The 18,677-nt window shown below is 45.7% G+C and overlaps 1 protein-coding gene across 1 annotated transcript in view; it reads right to left on the bottom strand.

Annotated features, from left to right (window-relative positions):
• Positions 1 to 18,677, bottom strand: part of USH2A (usherin) — a 577,940-nt gene that overhangs the window by 291,102 nt on the left and 268,161 nt on the right. The window contains exon 32 of the mRNA XM_039530373.1: positions 6,118 to 6,279. Within this exon, the coding sequence (XP_039386307.1) occupies positions 6,118 to 6,279 (162 nt within the window). The remainder of the gene's footprint in view (positions 1 to 6,117; positions 6,280 to 18,677) is intronic.

The raw sequence follows: 18,677 nt of genomic DNA, 5'->3' as shown, positions 1-18,677 counted from the left end.
CAGTTCATATCTCTTTGTGTAACATGGGTAGTATTTCAGGTGAAGATGAATATTCTATTGCTCACACTAATACAGCAGGTGCCAATGCTTCCAGAACAAACTAGAGTTTTAAATTCATTAACTGGATGCCAATGTTATATTGATGTTGAATGACTCTTTGGAATAGGTTATCCTAGGACCTAGTGAAACAGAAGACTTGGCTCTTTCAGATATTTACAAATATTACATCTTTGAAGATAGGAAACAATCCCACAGTGGCTCCCACAGAAATACTACAGTATCTAGCAATTGTAAGCTGTCAGGGCAAAGAGTGTCTCTTCTATATTTCTACAGCACCCAGCACAATGGGGCTCCAATCTTGGCTGCGGTCTTTGGGTGCTACCATGCTATTCAATATTTAATTAGAATAACCATAGCAATAACAATCATATGATCTAACAGGCCTTTTCCTCTTTGTGATGCCCTGACTGGCGATCAAACTCTGCAGTTCAAATGTTTTCTGGATTTCCCTTCATTTAAGTCATGTTTAATTGTACAGTAAATAAAGTGTTGACACAATTGTGATGGATTCCTAATAATAAACGCAAAATCAGTAGAATTTTATAGGTGTGGAAAGGACAAAAAAAAGTCCAAAAGTGTTTCTTGAAGAAGTATGGCATTTGTGCGATCACATATATTAAAGATACGGTTTATCATTGATTTCAAGAAAAGAATTAATATAAGTGTTGACTAATTTTGGGTGCTTCAGTTTCTGAATATTTGACATAGTGGGCCCTGATTTTAAGAGATGCTGAACTCTCACCCCATCCCTATTATTAATCATAGAATTCAACAAGTCTCCTCATTCTCTTCTCCAACTCTGAGCTGTCTGGTCTTACAAAATCTGTCTTTCAGCATTCAAGTTCAAGAACAACTTGAGCCTAGGGTTGCCAACTTTCTACTCGCACAAAACTGAACACCCTCGCCCCGTCCCTGCCCCTCCTCTGAAGTCCCGCTCCTGCCTCGCCCCCGCTCACTCCATCCCCCAGCCCCCCGTCACTCGCTCTCCCCACCCTCACTCACTTGCTCATTTTCACCAGGCTGGCTTGGGGGATGGGGTGTGGGAGGGGGTGAGGGTGCCAGCTTGGGATGAGGGGTATGGCGTTCAGGAGGGGGCCGTGGGGTGGAGCCACGGGGTTCAGAGTATGGCAGGGAGCTCTGGGCTGAGGCAGGAGCGTGTGAGGACTCTGGCTGGGGGGGTGCAGACTCTGGGGTGGGGCTGAGATGAGGTTTTGAGGTGTAGAAGGGTGCTCTGGGCTGGGACCGAGGGGTTCGGAGGGCAGGAGGGGGAAATCAGGGCTAAGGAGGGGGTTGGGACATGTGGGAGGGAGGGAGAGGGTTCTATCTGAGGATGAGGGGTTTGGAGTGCAGGAGTGTGCTCTAGGCTGGGACTGAGGGGGTTGGAGGGAGGAGGGGGATCAGGGCTGGGGCAGGAGTTTGGGGCCCAGAAGGGGGACAGGGGGGCAGGTTCTGGGTGGCACTTGGGGGTGGGGGCAGTGTGCAGAGCCCCCTGGCAGCCCCTACGCATTGGAGCCTGAGGAGGACATGCCACTGCTTCCGGGAGCTGCACAGCGCAGAGGCTAGCAGGAAGCCTGCCAGCCCCTCTGTGCAGCGTCGCCAACCAGACAATCAATGGCATGGTCAGCGGTGCTGACCAGAGCCACCAGGATCCCTTTTTGACTGGGTATTTGGGTCCAAAACCGGACACCTGGTCACTCTACTTGAGCCAGCCAACTGTTACTTATTCCTATAGGTTATCTTCTTCTCTCTCTTTCTAAGGATTACCCTTGTCTTTATACTCCAGAAAAACTAAATGATCAAAAGTGACATATCACAGACACCAGAAAAGATTATTATTTGTAATTTAACTGTAGAAAGCCAGCGAATGTGAGTCAGATCCACAGCTGTTGTAAACTGGCACAGCTCTATTGAGCTAGTTGAAAATCTGGCTCTGTGACTTGTTCAGTGAAGTATCCCTTTCCTGAAATAATGCAAACACTATTCTTTCTAACTGTGTGGCAGAGAAAATAACAGTTTCAATCAGATGAGTATTAATAGGAATATTTTTCTTTTAAAGATTCACAATCAGAGTCATTACTATATGCAAGAGAAATTAAATGAACCAAATTTGTTAGCAGTGTCAAGTATGCAGTGCTGGAGAAAATGCAGACTTTTACATCCTCAGTGTGCTCAGTGTCAAAGTTGGAGATTACACTCTACAGTGATGGAAATATAAACATTTTGTGTGTCACATATATCTGCAAGTAATGTCTTTCTTGGCTTCACCAGGTTAGATAATCAAATGTGTTTCACTATAGAAAAGAAGACTATTTTCACTACAGGCTTTTACCAGAAACTTTTCTCACAAAAGTAGCCAGCTTTCAGATGACATGGGAGGGAGAAATTTTGCTCAGATTTTGACAATCAATCATCACTAGCAATCTCCTCAGAAAAGTTTGTGCTATATTATTATTTCTTTGCGCATTATAAGTTGTGCTGGCAGCAATGCCTAGAGTTAAAGTTGTCTGATACTTTTCATTATAAAACACAGTTTTCTCTTGTTTACAACTTTGCCAAACTTTAACCACTTGTGCTGAAACTTTCTTTCCATGCTGTCTGCCTTGAGCTGATTTAAAAAAATGTTTTGGCTAAAATAGGTCAGCCATTTATGAGAATGATATTAGATAAAACCACATTGTTTTGCTAATGTGAAAAAAAAATCTTACAAATGTTTCATAAGAAGCTCTAGAGACACCATGCTCTGGCAAGGGGTGTTCCCTAGGGACCAGAGAGGTGCTTTTTGATGTTCCTAGGAAAATCTACCCAATTTGGCCAAATTATATGCCTCTGAAAAACCAGTATGCACATGCTCAGTAGAAGCCAACAGCACTAACCTTCACACCCAAAGCAAAAACAAACAAACAAACAAAAAAACAGGCAGGAGAGACAGATACAACACTGGAGAGTCCCAGAATCTGGCTTTTAATCCTTTGATTTTATCACTGTGCAGATATAGCCCTTGGAGAAGAAAGATTACTTTGTGCCACTTTGTAATGACTCCTCCAGCTTACAAAGGAGCAGATTGCAGGTTATGTAAGGAAACAAAGGCCCTTCCATTTTAGCAACAAAAATGACATTTCTTTGATTAAAATTAGAGCCAAGCAGAAATCTAGGCTAGAAATCTAAATAGTCCTGAGTCAGAATGACTTGGATTTCTGGTGACCTAAATCCCAACCTTCTGACTCAGATCACATTTCTTCCCCTGGGCTCCTTCCACATTTCCAGCACACCTCAAGCAGAGTGAGAAATCAGCTGCAAGATAAAGGTGGCACAGAAGCAAACAGTCATACATGTCATGTCCCATATGGTAAGAGAGAATGAGAAAGTGACTCATGTTCCACCAGTTCAGATGAGGAGACTATCAATCTTCTTCCATTTAGCAACTAATATCAGTTAAAAAGCAAGAGATTTACAAATATGATGCACTCTTGGTGAGAAGCAGGGACTCCATTGGAAGGAAACTGGGTCTTACTGAATAACACTAAATGGGGCAATGGTAGGGGCTTCCACATGGAAGAGGAGACATATTTACAGGCAGTGAACTAAACTGGCCTGCCCTCTGAAAATTGTCTTTGACTCTATCAGAGTTGCAATCAGCTAGTCCCATTTTGGTGAAACTGAGTCCTGCTGTCTCTGGGGAGATGGGGAGTTTCCTAGTAGACCTATCAATATATTTTCTTCAGTAATCAAATTCATTAATCAAATTTCAGTAATCAAATTCAGGGACTGAAACTGTAAGCCTTTGCCCATTTCAAAAAAACAAAGGGAAACCAAACTTACGTTAAGGTACTGAAACGTTCATATAAATGTTTGTGCCAGGAGCAGAAACAGAAATGCTACATTACCGTGAGAAAGGTGGTTCTTCCATTATTTCCAGATATTACCACAAAAACGAGTACTAAAAATGTCATTAAAAGTCTGTTCTTTAGGCTAGTTTTACAGAATCGGGTCTGGCTGGAAAAGTCTCAGAGAAGCATCCAACATTTTGGATGATGAGCCAAATATTGAGCCTTTTGAGAGTAGCCTACCCTTAATTGCTGGTAGGAAAATTATAAAAATTATCTTGACTGCAGTTTCAATAGATAACTCTTCATTACAGCTTAGAGAGTAGTTATCAGTCACGATGTAATCTGATATGCACTTTTCAAAAAACCACTAGCATGGTGAACATATTCCAAAAATGTTTTTCACACTTTCTAATTCATGACCATTTTGCAAATACATGCTACGGGGCAGAGCACAACCCTAGTAACAACATCAGCACAAATCTTTCAATAATGTTTTTAATAAGAAGACTGGAAGCACATGTATTTTTGCTTCCAAATTTTTAAAAAGAATGTTATGGGACAGTAATAAGAGATTAATGGAGATCTTGGAAAAAAAGATAAATGGTACTACAAGAATACCAGAAAACTGGGTGCAGGAATGGGGTGAAACTAATTGAACCTATATTTTTGATAAATATTTATATTTTGCAGAAGAAAAATGCATACTAGTTTAAGCTGTCATTATGCTAACCTATATCCTATTTTTCATATTATTAGTAATATATAATGTGGTAGTTTATATTCAAAAATAAAACCAGAATGTATATACCTCATGTATTTATCCAGAAATACAACAAGGTTACTATGGTTACAAAAAATCCATTACCTTTGAATACAGAATGAAAAAGTTTGACTTAAAGTGTGCGCTATTTATTATAGCAAACATCAACAGCCTTCAGGAGGTTCTCTAACTGGATTCATTTTTCAGTGTCAGAACTGACCCACCGCACTAGTAGCTTATGGCCTGTGCAAATAAAAAAAATTGAACTATGCATTTTTAAAAATGTTTTGTACTAACTCAAAATGCAGAAATGTCTTTGAGGTCTTATAATATGCAAAGGTGTTATAGTAAAAAGAAAGTAAGACCCTGACCCTCCTCTATCCTGGGTAGATTATGATTTTAATATCTTTTTTGGTTTTACACATATCTACAAACATGCATAAAACTGTGACTGAACTAGACTATTCCTTTTGCTGCACAAGGCTACACATAGTTCATTATTTTTATTGTATGATAATCCTGAATGACTAATTTGTGGTATGTTGATGGAAAAAAAGGTTAAAGTGAAAGTAAGATGTCAGATGACTGTACATCAATACAAACAGCCAATGAGGGTCATGGAGCTGCTATGTAATAATCTAAGGATACAGATATGTAAAATAGATATTGAGATAGACTGTACAAGTTATACTGGAGGTAGTGAAACGTTTATTATATGCTCAAATTCAATGGGGGCTGTGCAGGAAGGCAACACAGAGAAGGCCATCCAGACACACATTTGAAAGACAATGAGGAAAATTAGTAGCTTGGGGGATCTTACCTCCTATCTCCAACACGTTTCAAGCCTCGTTTTGCCAAAGCTGAAAGTTACCAGATCAAAGGACTATAAAAAGTTAAGAGGAGACTTGATTTCTGTAAAGGGGGGTGATAAAAGGACTGAGCAAGATTTAAAGACTCCCCAAGGCAGGGAGGGAATGTACAGGTTTGTGAGTTAAGGGAATAGATGATCACCCAGACAGAGTGAGGCTATGTGGAGGAGTCTATAAGGAAGCTAGATCTACCAGGATCACCATGTGGACAATGGTTAGATATCTTGTAAGCGAGACATGTATTTGGTCTGTTTTACTATTACAAGATCTGTTTCTCTCTTAAATTCTTTTGTTCTAATCAATACTTTGCTATAAGAAGGGTGTCTGGTCACTGGTGTCATTGCTCCTGAAGGGAATAGAACTGCAGGCTCCGAAGATACATCAGGCCTGCTGAGGCAATCACAGTTAGGACTTGGGGATGGCAGTCTACGATGCATGCCTAGAGCAGAAGAACCACGTGCTTTCACCCCAACACAGGAGATAGCTACAGGCCTGAGAACTGAGAGGAGGGTGCATTTGACAAGACCAGGAAGGGTTAGATGTGCAGTTAGCCCAATGACTGTGACATACCCATCTTAGGAGTCACCACTATATAACTCACCTTTGACAATATATTTAGTTCCATTTCCAGTGTAGATTGATACAGCATCCATATATAAAGCATACTGTGTTATAATACCATTTGGTCTCGTTGGAGGACGCCAACTCAGTAGTAAAAATGTGGGAAAGGATATAGCTGTAGGTGGTTGTACGTCTTCAGGGGCTGTAAAAATATAAAATAAATAAATATTGTGCATATATAACTATATATTGTAATGTTTTTGGGTACACAGATACACATCCCCTCATGCAAATATCTATATCTACAGATATAAAAAAAAAAAAAAACTTCACAATTATAAATCAAGTATAAAGACATGAAACCATTATAACAGTGATATTCCAGGTTATTTAGCTTTTAGTGATTGATTGCTATTAGAAATATGCTCACTTAACATTATATATTCATTAGGAGGTCTTGTGGCTACAAGATGCCAACTACATTTTTGAAACTGTGCTACCAACAAGAGGGTGTCTCTCACCACTTGCCATGAGGAAAACCTGGCATGTTTATCAGCACTGATGGTTTAGGTCTCCTGGGTGATTTCTTCTCTGGTTTCTTTTACTTTTTCCTTTTGTGAAAATCCCTTGTGTGTGCACATCACCACTTCTGACAATATTGGGAAATTCCCTATGCATTGTTTAGCGCAATGGATCTTTCATATAACTGGTTAGCAAACCAATTTATGACAAGGAAGAAGGAAGGGACCTATCATTTATAGGTGGTAGAGCTGCTTGCCAGTTCAAGCACCGGGTAATTTTAAAGGATAACCACAAGACTTAACAATGATGTTAGAAATTAGTTACTAAGATCAAAATTTTTATACCTGAATGGCTAAAGTTAGACACCTAAATCTACATTTATCTTATTTTCAGAGATGCTCAGTGCCTGTGGCTCCATAAATTTCAAACAGAGGCTAGAACTTTTCACTTTTGAAAATCAGGCCACTATTTAGATGCCTAAATAGGGTTTTATGTGCCTAACTTTAAGCACTCAAGTATGAACATTTTGACCTAAGATATTTAACATTTTTTATTAAAACTAACCACCTGACCAAGAGCTTTAATCCCTCTCTCCTTGATTTCATATCTTGAAGCACAAATTGATTTTTTTCAAAATCACGGCTGTAGATATTATTAAGGCTATGTTTTAGTCACAGGTATTTTTAGTAAAAATGTCATGGACAGGTCCCAGGCAGTAAACAAAAATTCACAGCCTGTGACCTGTCCATGACTCATACTATATATCCCTGACTAAAATTTGGAAGGATGCAGCCCAGTGGGGGGAGGAGGTGGAGGGTGGCCAGAGGGTGCTGCAGATGTGACCTGCAGGGAACCGTGGATACTGTGGGGAAGGAGGGTACAGCCCAGTGGGGGTGGGGTGCGCAGCCCAGGGGATCCCACAGGTACTCAGGAGGCTGTGGCCTGGGGGACGCCACAGGTGCTGGGAGGGTGCTGCAAGTGTGACCTGCAGGGAACCATGGATACTGGGGGGGGAAGGAGGGTACAGCCCAGTGGGGGTGTGATGCACAGCCCGGGGGGATCCCACAGGTACTCAGGGAGGCTGTGGCCTGGGGGGGATGCCACGGGTGCTGGGGGGGGGGGTGGCAGGACTTGGGCAGGTTCCCTACCCGGCCCCTGGGAAGCAGTGACCTCCGGTTCCTAAGCTTCACATGCTGCCTCCGCTCCACCCCAACCTCCAGTTCTGCAGCTCCCATTGGCTGGGAACCACAGCCAATGGGAGCTGTGGGAGTGGTGCCTGTGGGCAGAGGCAACATGTGGAGCTAGGAGCTGAGGGAGAAGAGTTCCTGTCACCCTTCTGGCGATCCCCTCCCCAGTAAGCACCACCTCACACCCTAGTCTCCAGTCCTGAGCCCCCCAACACCTAAACTCCTGCTGCTGGGGGGTGGAGAGTGGCCCAAGACTTCCCCAGCAGCACTGGATCAATCACTGCCCATCGATCCAGCCGGTAGTGTAGACAAGCCCAGAGTTCCAGCCCAAGCTATGACTTCCAAGAGCTATCCACACAGCTATTTGTAGAACACTAGCCCAAATCTCTCAACCTGGGCTGGGAGGCTCACTGCCATAGGTTGAATAGACATACTCTCAAAGGTCCAGTTCTGCCTCCCTTATAGTGAATTAAAGCATAACTCCACAGCAACACCTCTGAATATCATAAGGGTGGCAGAACTGGGGCTTACTCACTCTGGCAGGAATATCTGGTAATTTACAAGCACTATTTTGGCGTTAAAAAAAATTCTTATGTAAACCTTCCCAACGTGAACGTGTATCTTCAGAAATGAGCATTTTTTTTCTGAATCACATAGAATTCCTGTATTAGCTAGTACATTTACTAAGCTGAACAAATAAGAAAAATAATTTTAAGGAAAATTGTAATATGCAATAAAGCAAATATATGATAATATTGGATTTCCTTATGTATGGCATTGGCTCCATTAACAGTTTTTTGCAGAGGAAGCCCACAAATAATGTAATTTTAATTGATAATGAAATGAGTAATAAGTTATCAATTCACTAAAATATCAGTGTATTTAACAACATCCTACAAAACTATAATTGGAATTAAGGATTTAGAACTGGATTGGTACTCTTAGTAGACATCAAAGGATTGACATAAAAACAATGCTCAGATAATTGCAGATGGCAAAACCCCTCAGGATAAGCCTAGCAAACCTGCTTATTTTGGTAAAATTTTCTCTCATTGTAAACATTTAGCCTACAGGCAATTGGAAGTTCCATCATATGTGTCCTCATGCCCCGCCACAAGGCTAACCAGTGCACACAGGCTAACCCCCCACAGTTCCTTCTCTACCGCAGAGTCATTGACAAGAACTGAAGTAGAGGGGAAGAAGGTGGGTTGTGGAGCACCCATAGGGACACATCTCAAAGAACCATTGTTACTACACAAAGTGAGTAACATCCTCTGCTCCATCAAGTAGTATCCCTTCGGGGTGCTCCACTGTAGTTGACTCCCAAGCAGTATCCCCACTGGAGGCTGGCACTTCGGAGTTGAGTCAGTTACAGATGACAGTACTGTGGAGCCAAAGATGGCATCAGAGGTGGAGTCCCCAATCGCACAATGTTCTGTGAAGGTATGGACAGATTTCTGTTGTAGGGACATTCTTGAGGAAGGCAACAGATGAAAATATCAACCTAGTGGAGTGTGAGAATACCATCTGGAAGTGTCATGTTGTGAACCCGATAACATTGTCTAATGTAGTTTGAGACCCATATGGAAAGTCTCTGGGCTGATATTGCTGAGCCGTTGGATCTTTCCGCAGTAGAAAGGAAAAGCCTAGGAAACTTCCTAAAAGCCTTCGCCCTATCCAGGTAAAAGGCCAGGGAGCTCCTAACGCCTTGTGTGTGCGGTATAGCCTCCTTGTTATCACGGTGTGGCTCAGGGTAAAAAGTTGGAAGGTGGATAATTTGGTTCATGTGAAAAGGGGTGGTCACCTTAGGTGTGAATGTCAGGTGTGGCCTGAGTGTGACCTTGTCCCAAAAGAATACCGTGTAGGAAAGATGTGCCATCAGAGCTGCTATTTCCCCTATTCTCGTAGCCAAGGTGATTGCCACCAGGAAGACCGTTTTCATTGACAGGTATGTAAGTGAATCATAGAATCATAGAATCTCAGGGTTGGAAGGGACCTCAGGAGGTCATCTAGTCCAGCCCCCTGCTCAAAGCAGGACCAAACCCAACTAAATCATCCCAGCCAGGGCTTTGTCAAGCCTGACCTTAAAAACCTCTAAGGAAGGAGATTCCATTACCTCCCTAGGTAACCCATTCCAGTGCTTCACCACCCTACTAGTGAGAAAGTTTTTCCTAATATCCAACCTAAACCTCCCCCTCTGCAACTTGAGACCATTACTCCTTGTTCTGTCATCTTCTACCACTGAGAACAGTCTAGATCCATCCTCTTTGGAACCCCCTTTCAGGTAGTTGAAAGCAGCTATCAAATCCCCCCTCATTCTTCTCGTCTGCAGACTCCAAATGAGGCCTCACCAGTGCTGAGTAGAGGGGAATGATCACATCCCTCGATCTGCTGGAAATGCCCCTACTTATACAACCCAAAATGCCATTAGCCTTCTTGGCAACAAGGGCACACTGTTGACTCATATTCAGCTTTTCGCCCACCGTAACCCCTAGGTCCTTTTCTGCAGAACTGCTGCCCAGCCATTCGGTCCCTAGTCTGTAGCAGTGCATGGGATTCTTCCGTCCTAAGTGCAGGACTCTGCACTTGTCCTTGTTGAACCTCATCATATTTCTTTTGGCCCAATCCTCTAATTTGTCTAGGTCCCTCTGTATCCTATCCCTACCCTCCAGCGTATCAACCACTCCTTCCAGTTTAGTGTCATCTGCAAACTTGCTAAGGGTGCAGTCCACACCATCCTCCAGATCGTTAATGAAGATATTGAATAAAACCGGCCCCAGCACCAACCCTTGGGGCACTCCACTTGATACCGGCTGCCAACTAGACATGGAACCATTGATCACTACCCGTTGAGCCCGACCATCTAGCCAGTTTTCTATCCACCTTACTGTCCATTCATCCAGCCCAGAGTTCTTTAACTTGCTGGCAAGAATACTGTGGGAGACTGTATCAAAAGCTTTGCTAAAATCCAGAAATAGTACATCCACTGCTTTCCCCTCATCCACAGAGCTGGTTATCTCGTCATAGAAGGCAATTAGGTTAGTCAGGCATGACTTGCCCTTGGTGAATCCATGCTGACTGTTCCTGATCACTTTCCCCTCCTTTAAGTGGTTCAGGATTGATTCCTTGAGGACCTGCTCCATGATTTTTCCAGGGACTGAGGTGAGACTGACTGGCCTGTAGTTCCCTGGATCTTCCTTCTTCCCTTTTTTAAAGATGGGCACTACATTAGCTTTTTTCCAGTCATCCGGGACCTCCCCCGATCGCCATGATTTTTCAAAGATAATGGCCAATGGCTCTGCAATCTCATCAGCCAACTCCTTTAGCACCCTCGGATGCAACGCATCTGGCCCCATGGACTTGTGCTCGTCCAGCTTTCCTAAATAGCCCCGAACTACTTCTTTCTCCACAGAGAGCTGGTCACCCCCTCCCCATACCGTGCTGCAGAGTGCAGCTGTCTGGAACAGCCAGGGGTTTCAAGGGAGGTCTAGTCAGGCTTTTCAACACTAGATTTAGATGTAGGAATGGGATGTCAGGGTTGTGTAAAAAGGTTTACTATACTCCTGAGGAATCATTCTGTGGTTGGGTGTGATAGCTCTGAGTAGCCCTCTGCTTGTCGGTGGAAGGCTATATAGCCACTAAGAGAACTTTGAGTGAACTGATAGTTCCCATTTTTTAAGAGTCAGTGCACAGTCTAGGATCTTTGGAAGTGTAGTGGATGTTGGAAAAATTTGTTGAGAATTACACCAAGCCTGAAATCTGGATAATTTTTTTGTGGGTAAATACAGTATGTTGTGGATTTTCTACTGTTTAATTATACCTCTTGTACCTCCTCCAAGCAGGAACTTTCTATGCATTTGAAACATGAAGGAGCCAAGCCTTGACACGGAGAATCCCAAGGTTGGGATGTAGAGTACATCCTTTGTTCTATGAATGGAGGTATGGAGTGGACTGAAGAGAGATTGGTGGGCATCTTGAGAGCTGTGACAGGTAAGGGTGATAATTCTGTCTCAGCCAAGTGGGAGCAATCAGTATGACATGTGTACCATCTCATTTTTAATAGGATTTTTGACAGTAGGGGAAATGGAGGAAAGGCATGGAGGAAGGTCCATTGCTTAGGGAATGTTGCCCCAGCCCTGCTCTAGAGCAGTAACATAGACAGTTCTTGTTCAATAAAGTGATGAACAGGTCTGTGATCAGCGTCCCCCACCACCTGAATAGGTTGTACAGCACCGCTGGGTGAATCTCCCCTTCCTGGTCATGTGGGAACCTGCAACTTAGACTATCCACTATCGAGTTTTGTGTGCCTGGAAGATAGACTGCTGATAGTGTAATGTGGGAGATGCACCAGTTCCATAACGTTAGTGCTTCTGCACAGACAGAGGGTGATCTGGCTCCTCCCTGTCGATTTATGCAGTACATGCATGCTATGTTGTCTGTTAGGACTCTTTTGTGTGTGTTCCCTTGATCAGTGGGAGGAAGTGGGTGCAGGCACTGCTGACCACCCTGAGCTCGAGGAGGTTGATGTGGAGGCATATCTTCATGGACAACCATTTGCCTTGTGTTGTAAGGTTGTTTAGATGCATTCCCCATCCTATGAGGGATGCGTTGGTGGTGAGAAGTACCAACTGGGAAGTTTGCAAAAAGGGCATCCCTTTGCAAATATTTCCTGTGTTTTTCCACCAGTCCAGGGAGTTTTTTACCTTGGTGGACAGTGACAGAGGTTTATCTTGTCCATCTCTATTTAGTCTGTAGACTGAGCTGAACCACATCTGGAAACACTGCATGTGAAGCCTGGAATGAGGTATCACCGCTGTGCCAGCTGCCATATCCCCCAAAAGTTGGAGGTAGTGTCTGACTGATATTTGGGGGCTGTTTCGTATTGTCTCTATGAGCACACCCCAGGAGAGGAACCTGTGCTGAGGCAGGAGTACTTTGGCCTGTAACAAGATGAGGTCAGACATTATGAATTCTAGGCATTGTTCTGGGATGAAGGTTGATTTCTGGGTGTTGATCTGTAGGCCCAGTTCCGTGAATAAGTCTATAGCAATTTTGGTAACCCGACAAGCCTCGTTGAAGGAGCACGCTCTCAGGAGGCAATCATACAGGTAGGAGTAGATCATGATCCCCTGGGAGCATAGGCGAGCACCCACTACTGAAAGAACCTTGTAGAATACCCTCGAAACCGATGACAACCCGAAGGGGAGTACTCTTTACTGATAGTGGTGTTGTCCTAGGGTAAACATGAGGAACTGTCCGAGAGATAGTAGGATTGAAATATGGAAATAAGCATCCTGAAGGTCACGGGCCAAAAAACAGTCTCCTTCTGCCAGTGCTGGAATAATCATTGCTAGAGTGACCATCTAGAATTTTTGAGCTTTGACAAACTTGTTGAGTGCTCTGAGGTCCAGCATAGCTCTCAATCTCCCTTCCTCTGGGGTTTTAGGAAATAACAAGACTAAAAACCTTTGCCTCATAGATGTTGAGGTACTGGTTCTATGGTTCCTAACTGGAAGAGGCAATCTCTCTCTTTTTGTAGTAAACTCTCATGAGAAGGGTCCCTGAAGGACAGGAAGAGTAATGATGGAGGGAGGCAAAGTGGATGGAATACCCATTCTGAAAGATTTCCAAGACCCATTGGTCCAATGTTATGCATTCCCAGGTCCTGCGGAACATGGCAAGGTAGTAGCTTAATTGGTAGAACGGGTCAGCTGTAGCAGTTGAGGGGAGTGGTCTGTCAGCACCTCAACTAACATGTCAAAGTTGATATTTTAAGGTAGATGGTTGCAACCTGGAAGGCTGTGGACCTGACGGTTTGCGTCTGGAGAACCTAGATTTATTTCTCTGAGGTTCATAAAAGCATTGAATCTGGTATCAGGAGGTACGGGATTTATGTTGGGGGCTGTGGACTAAATATTGTTTTTTTGTCCAGGTATATAGATTCCTAATAAGTGGAGAATGGCCCTGAAATCTTTAAAGGTATGGAGAGACACATCAGTATTCTCTGCAAACAACTTAGTGCCTTCAAAGGGAAGGTCTTCAACAGTTGTCTGCACCCCTTTAGAGAAATCTGAAAGGTGTAACCATGGCATACATCGCATGACCACTGTCATGGAGATGGACTGGGCCACTGTATTGGCTGCATCGAGGGCTGACTGGAGAGTTGTTTTGGCTACTAGCTGCCCTTCCTGGATGATAGCTCAGAATTGGTTGCACTATGACTCTGGGAGATGATCAATAAAGCTGTTGAGTTTTGAATAATTGACATAATCATACTTCGCTGTTAAGGCTTGATAGTTTGTGATTCGAAACTGCAATGTGGCTGAAGAGTAGGCATTCGGCCCAAAGAGGTCCAAGCATTTCCAATCCCTATCATAGGGAGTGGATCTCATTTGGTTTTGACGGGACTGGGAGTTTGCCACATCCATAAGAATGAAGTTGGGGGAAGGGTGAGAGAAGAGAAATTCCAACTCCCCAGACAGGATGTAATATTTTTTATTGGCCCATTTACAAGTAGGCCTCACTGATGCTGAGGTTTGTCATATAGCGTTGCAGGTCCACGAGAACCTCATTGATGGGGAAAGCTATTCTGGAGGTTGAGAAAGAGTGTGGAACGTCAAGGAGTTTGTAATGAATGTCCTTGACTTCCTCCAAGGGTATCTGCAGTGTGTCTGCAACTTTTTTTGCCAAGTCCTGGGAGAGCTGGAAATCATCATCTAAGGATGGTGGCAGGGCATGAATGCCTCATTTGGAGAGGAGAAAGCAAGGGCAGCTCCAGACCCCAGCACGCCAAGCGCGTGCTTGAGGCGGCATGCCGCGGGGAGCGCTCTGCTGGTCCCCGTGAGGGTGGCAGGCAGGGCTCCGGTGGACCTCCCGCAGGCATGCCTGTGGAGGGTCCGCTGGTCCCGCGGCTTTGGTGGAGCCGCGGGACCAGCGGACCCTCCGCAGGCATGCCTGCAGGAGGTCCACCGGAGCCGCGGGACAGGTGACCGGCAGAGCGCCCCCTGCGGCATGCCGCCCTGCTTGGGGTGGTGAAATGTCTAGAGCTGCCCCTGGGAGAAAGAGATGTAACTTCAGAGTAACTTCTTCCTCAACTCCACCCTCATATTCCTCCATGATCTCTTCTGAAGGTTTTGAGGTTCTGGATGCCATAGCCGAAGGGGAATGTCTCAAGGGCTTATGAGTGAGGCTGGAAGCCTGAGAAGTGTGAGGGTGATATGCACCCAGGTATCCCAGTATGGCCACTGGGGCAGTGGAATAGAGCCCAGTGGTGGTGCCCATGGTTGGTCATATGCCAGTGGGAGGGGGGAAGATTGGGGGTATACCCAAGGAGCCTCTTGATAACAGACATATATGAGGGTGCGTGGCATCCCTCCGAAACTGATGGAGGGGGGAACTACTCTCCACTCATAGAATATCAGGGTTGGAAGGGACCTCAGGAGGTCATCTAGTCCAAACCCTGCTCAAAGCAGGACTAATCCCCAGACAGATTTTTGCCCCAAATGGCCCCCTGAAGGATTGAACGCACAACCCTGGGTTTAGCAGGCCAATGTTCAAACCACTGAACTATCCATCCCCCGTCCCTGGTGGGCAAAACTTGGCAGAGAAGGCACTTCTTGAAGCCTGCTGAGCCGGGTATACCTTGCTGGGGAAAGGGGTCCCCAACAAAAGAAGGGGGAAAATAAAGTTTTGTTTGTTTGCTTTTTGTTTTGGAAGAGAGAGATACAGAGGAAAAGGCTCCAACTAAAACTGAAGAGATTAAGTGATAAAAATGCTAAAGAAGCTAATTATCGAAACAGACTACTAATGGCTCTGTCTCTAGCCCAGGGCAGTTCAGAAGGAACTGAGGGGGATTAGCCTGTGTGCGCTGGTTAGCCTTGTGGCAGGGCATTAGGAGCGATAGTGCATGTGTGGGCCTAACCAACACTGCTATCAAAGTTCTCTGATCAGCAGTACAGGGACGGAAGCACACCTATAGGGACACTACTCAAAGTAGTAGGATTTCCTTATGCTTGTTTTAAACCTGCTGCCTATTAATTTCATTGTGTGACTCCCGGTTCTTGTGTTATGTAAAGAGGTAAATAACACATCCTTATTCACTTTCTGCACACCATTCATGGTTTTATAGATATCCATCATATCCCCTCGTAATAGTCTTTTTTCCAAGACGAAAATTACAAGTCTTTGGGTATGTCTACACTACAAGAGTAGTTCGATTTAACTTAGGTCGAATTTGTGGATTCGACCTTATGAATTCGAATTTGTGTATCCACACTAAGGACACTAATTCGACTTTGTGAGTCCACACTAACGGGGCAAGCGTCGACATTGGAAGTGGTGCATTCTGGGCAGCTATCCCACAGTTCCCACAGTCCCCGCTTCCCATTGGAATGCTGGGTAGAGCCCCCAATGCCTGCTGGGGGAAAAATGTGTCGAGGGTGGTTTTGGGTAACTGTTGTCATTCAACCGTCACTCCCGCCCTCTCTCCCTGAAAGCGCCAGCGGGAAATCTGTTACCGCACTTTTCTGGTCAGTGACAGCGCGGACGCCACAGCACTGCGAGCATGGAGCCCGCTGCGATCATCGCTGCACTTATGGCCGTTGTCAACTCCTCGCACCTTATCGTCCACCTCTTCCACAGTCAGCTGCTGAGAAATCGGGCGAGGAGGCTCCGGCAGCGCGGTGAGGACATGAAGTGTCAGAGTGGCACAGACCTCTCACAAAGCACGGGATCCCGCGCTGCGGAGATCATGGTGGCAATGGGTCACGTTCATGCTATGGGACGGCGATTCTGGGCCCGGGAAACAAGCACGGACTGGTGGGACCGCATAGTGCTGCAGGTCTGGGATGAATCACAGTGGCTGCGAAACTTCAGGATGCGTAAGGGCACTTTCCTTGAACTGTGTGACTTGCTGGCCCCTGCCCTGAAGTGCCAGGACACCCGGATGTGAGCAGCCCTGACTGTGCAGAAGCGAGTGGCCATAGCCCTCTGGAAACTTGCCACGCCAGACAGCTACCGGTCAGTAACGAACCACTTTGGCGTGGGCAAATCTACCGTGGGGGTTGCTGTGATGCAAGTAGCCCACGCAATCGTTGACCTACTGCTCTCAAAGGTAGTGACCCTGGGAAACGTCCAGGTCGTCATAGATGGCTTCGCTGCGATGGGATTCCCTAACTGCGGTGGGGCTATAGATGGCACTCACATCCCTATCCTGGGACCGGCCCACCAGGCCAGCCAGTATATTAACCAAAAGGGCTACTTTTCAATGGTGCTGCAAGCACTGGTGGACCATAGGGGACGTTTTACCAACATCTACGTCGGGTGGCCGGGCAAGGTTCATGACGCGTGTGTTTTCAGGAACTCTGGTCTGTTTAGACGCCTGCACGAAGGTAGTTTCTTCCCCGACCACAAAATAAGTGTTGGGGATGTGGAGATGCCTACAGTGATCCTCGGGGACCCAGCCTACCCGCTAATGCCCTGGCTCATGAAGCCCTATACAGGCGCCCTGGACAGTGACAAGGAACTCTTCAACTACCGGCTGAGCAAGTGCAGAATGGTGGTGGAGTGTGCTTTCGGACGTCTCAAGGGGAGATGGAGGAGCTTACTGACTCGCTCAGATCTCAGCGAAACCAATATCCCCATTGTTATTGCAGCTTGCTGTGTGCTCCACAATCTCTGTGAGAGCAAGGGGGAGACCTTTATGGCGGGATGGGAGGTTGAGGCAAATCGCCTGGCTGCTGATTACGCTCAGCCAGACACCCGTGCGATTAGAAGAGCCCAGCGGGAAGCGCTGTGCATCCGGGAGGCTTTGAAAGCTAGGTTCCTCAGAGAGCAGGGTAACCTATGACTGTCCAGTCTCTTTACAGAGAAGCTGAACCTGCCCCTGTTTCAGTTACTATTCACTTTTTTCAGCGGTTACATACCCCGTTCACCAGGTTTCCCCCCTTCCAACAGACGTTTAAAAATAAAGTTATTGGAACATTTTTAATTAACAAAGTTTTCTTTACTAATGAATTCGCATTCAAGGGTTCAAACAGGGACGCAGACTGTGGTGGGTACGGTGTGCAGTGATGTACAGACCGCTTCTACACTCGAGGACTGACAGGCTCCTGCTCCTACAGCGGTCTCTGGCGGGAGGACGGTTACAGGAGGGTGTGCAGGAAGGGGTGGGTTTGCAGGAAAGGGTGAGGGGTGTGTGGGAAGGGTGAGTAGGTTGGGGGGATGATGGCTCTGGCTGGGGCTCAGGGCATCGGAGAGGTTCATGGCTAGGGTGGAAGGGCATGGTAAGGGCAGCCTGCCTTGCCATTTGTGGATGCCAGGCGCTCGGACCCTGGGGCAGCATACACCTCCCAGACTGACCTGGGGCAGCAGACACCTCCCAGAGTGACCTGGGTACCTAGTGACTGCACTCTGTGTGTGACCTGCTGTTGATCCTGCCCCCATGTCTGTACCCTGTTAATGGTGGCTGTCCTATGCAATTAACAAACCTCTCCCCCCCCTTCACACAAAGTCTTCTGCAAAGAAACATGACGGAAACAGTAATGAACAGCAAACTATTTTTAATACTCAACTACACAGTTGGGGGATGAAACTGGGATTTGGGATCAGGTGATCCAGGAAGGGAAGCAATTCTCATACTTTAGGGAATGAGAGCTGTTTGGTACATGAGCGCTCTGCTGGGGTGGAGTGACAGTTTTCACGGCCCCTAGCACCCCTCCTTCTTGTGATTTTGGGTGAGGGGGGGACAGGACTTTGTGGCGGGGGAGGGCGGTTGCAGATACAGTTCAGGGGGGCTCTCTGCTCCTGCCTGCGGTCCTGCAGAACATCCACAAGGCGCCGGAGCGTGTCCGTTTGCTCCCTCATTAGTCCAAGCAGCGTTTGAGTCGCCTGC

The sequence above is a fragment of the Mauremys reevesii genome, linkage group 3 (assembly GCF_016161935.1).
Source record: "Mauremys reevesii isolate NIE-2019 linkage group 3, ASM1616193v1, whole genome shotgun sequence".
NCBI lineage: Eukaryota > Metazoa > Chordata > Testudines > Geoemydidae > Mauremys > Mauremys reevesii.
Note: the sequence above shows the minus strand (reverse complement) of the source record. Positions and strands in the feature narration are given on the sequence as shown.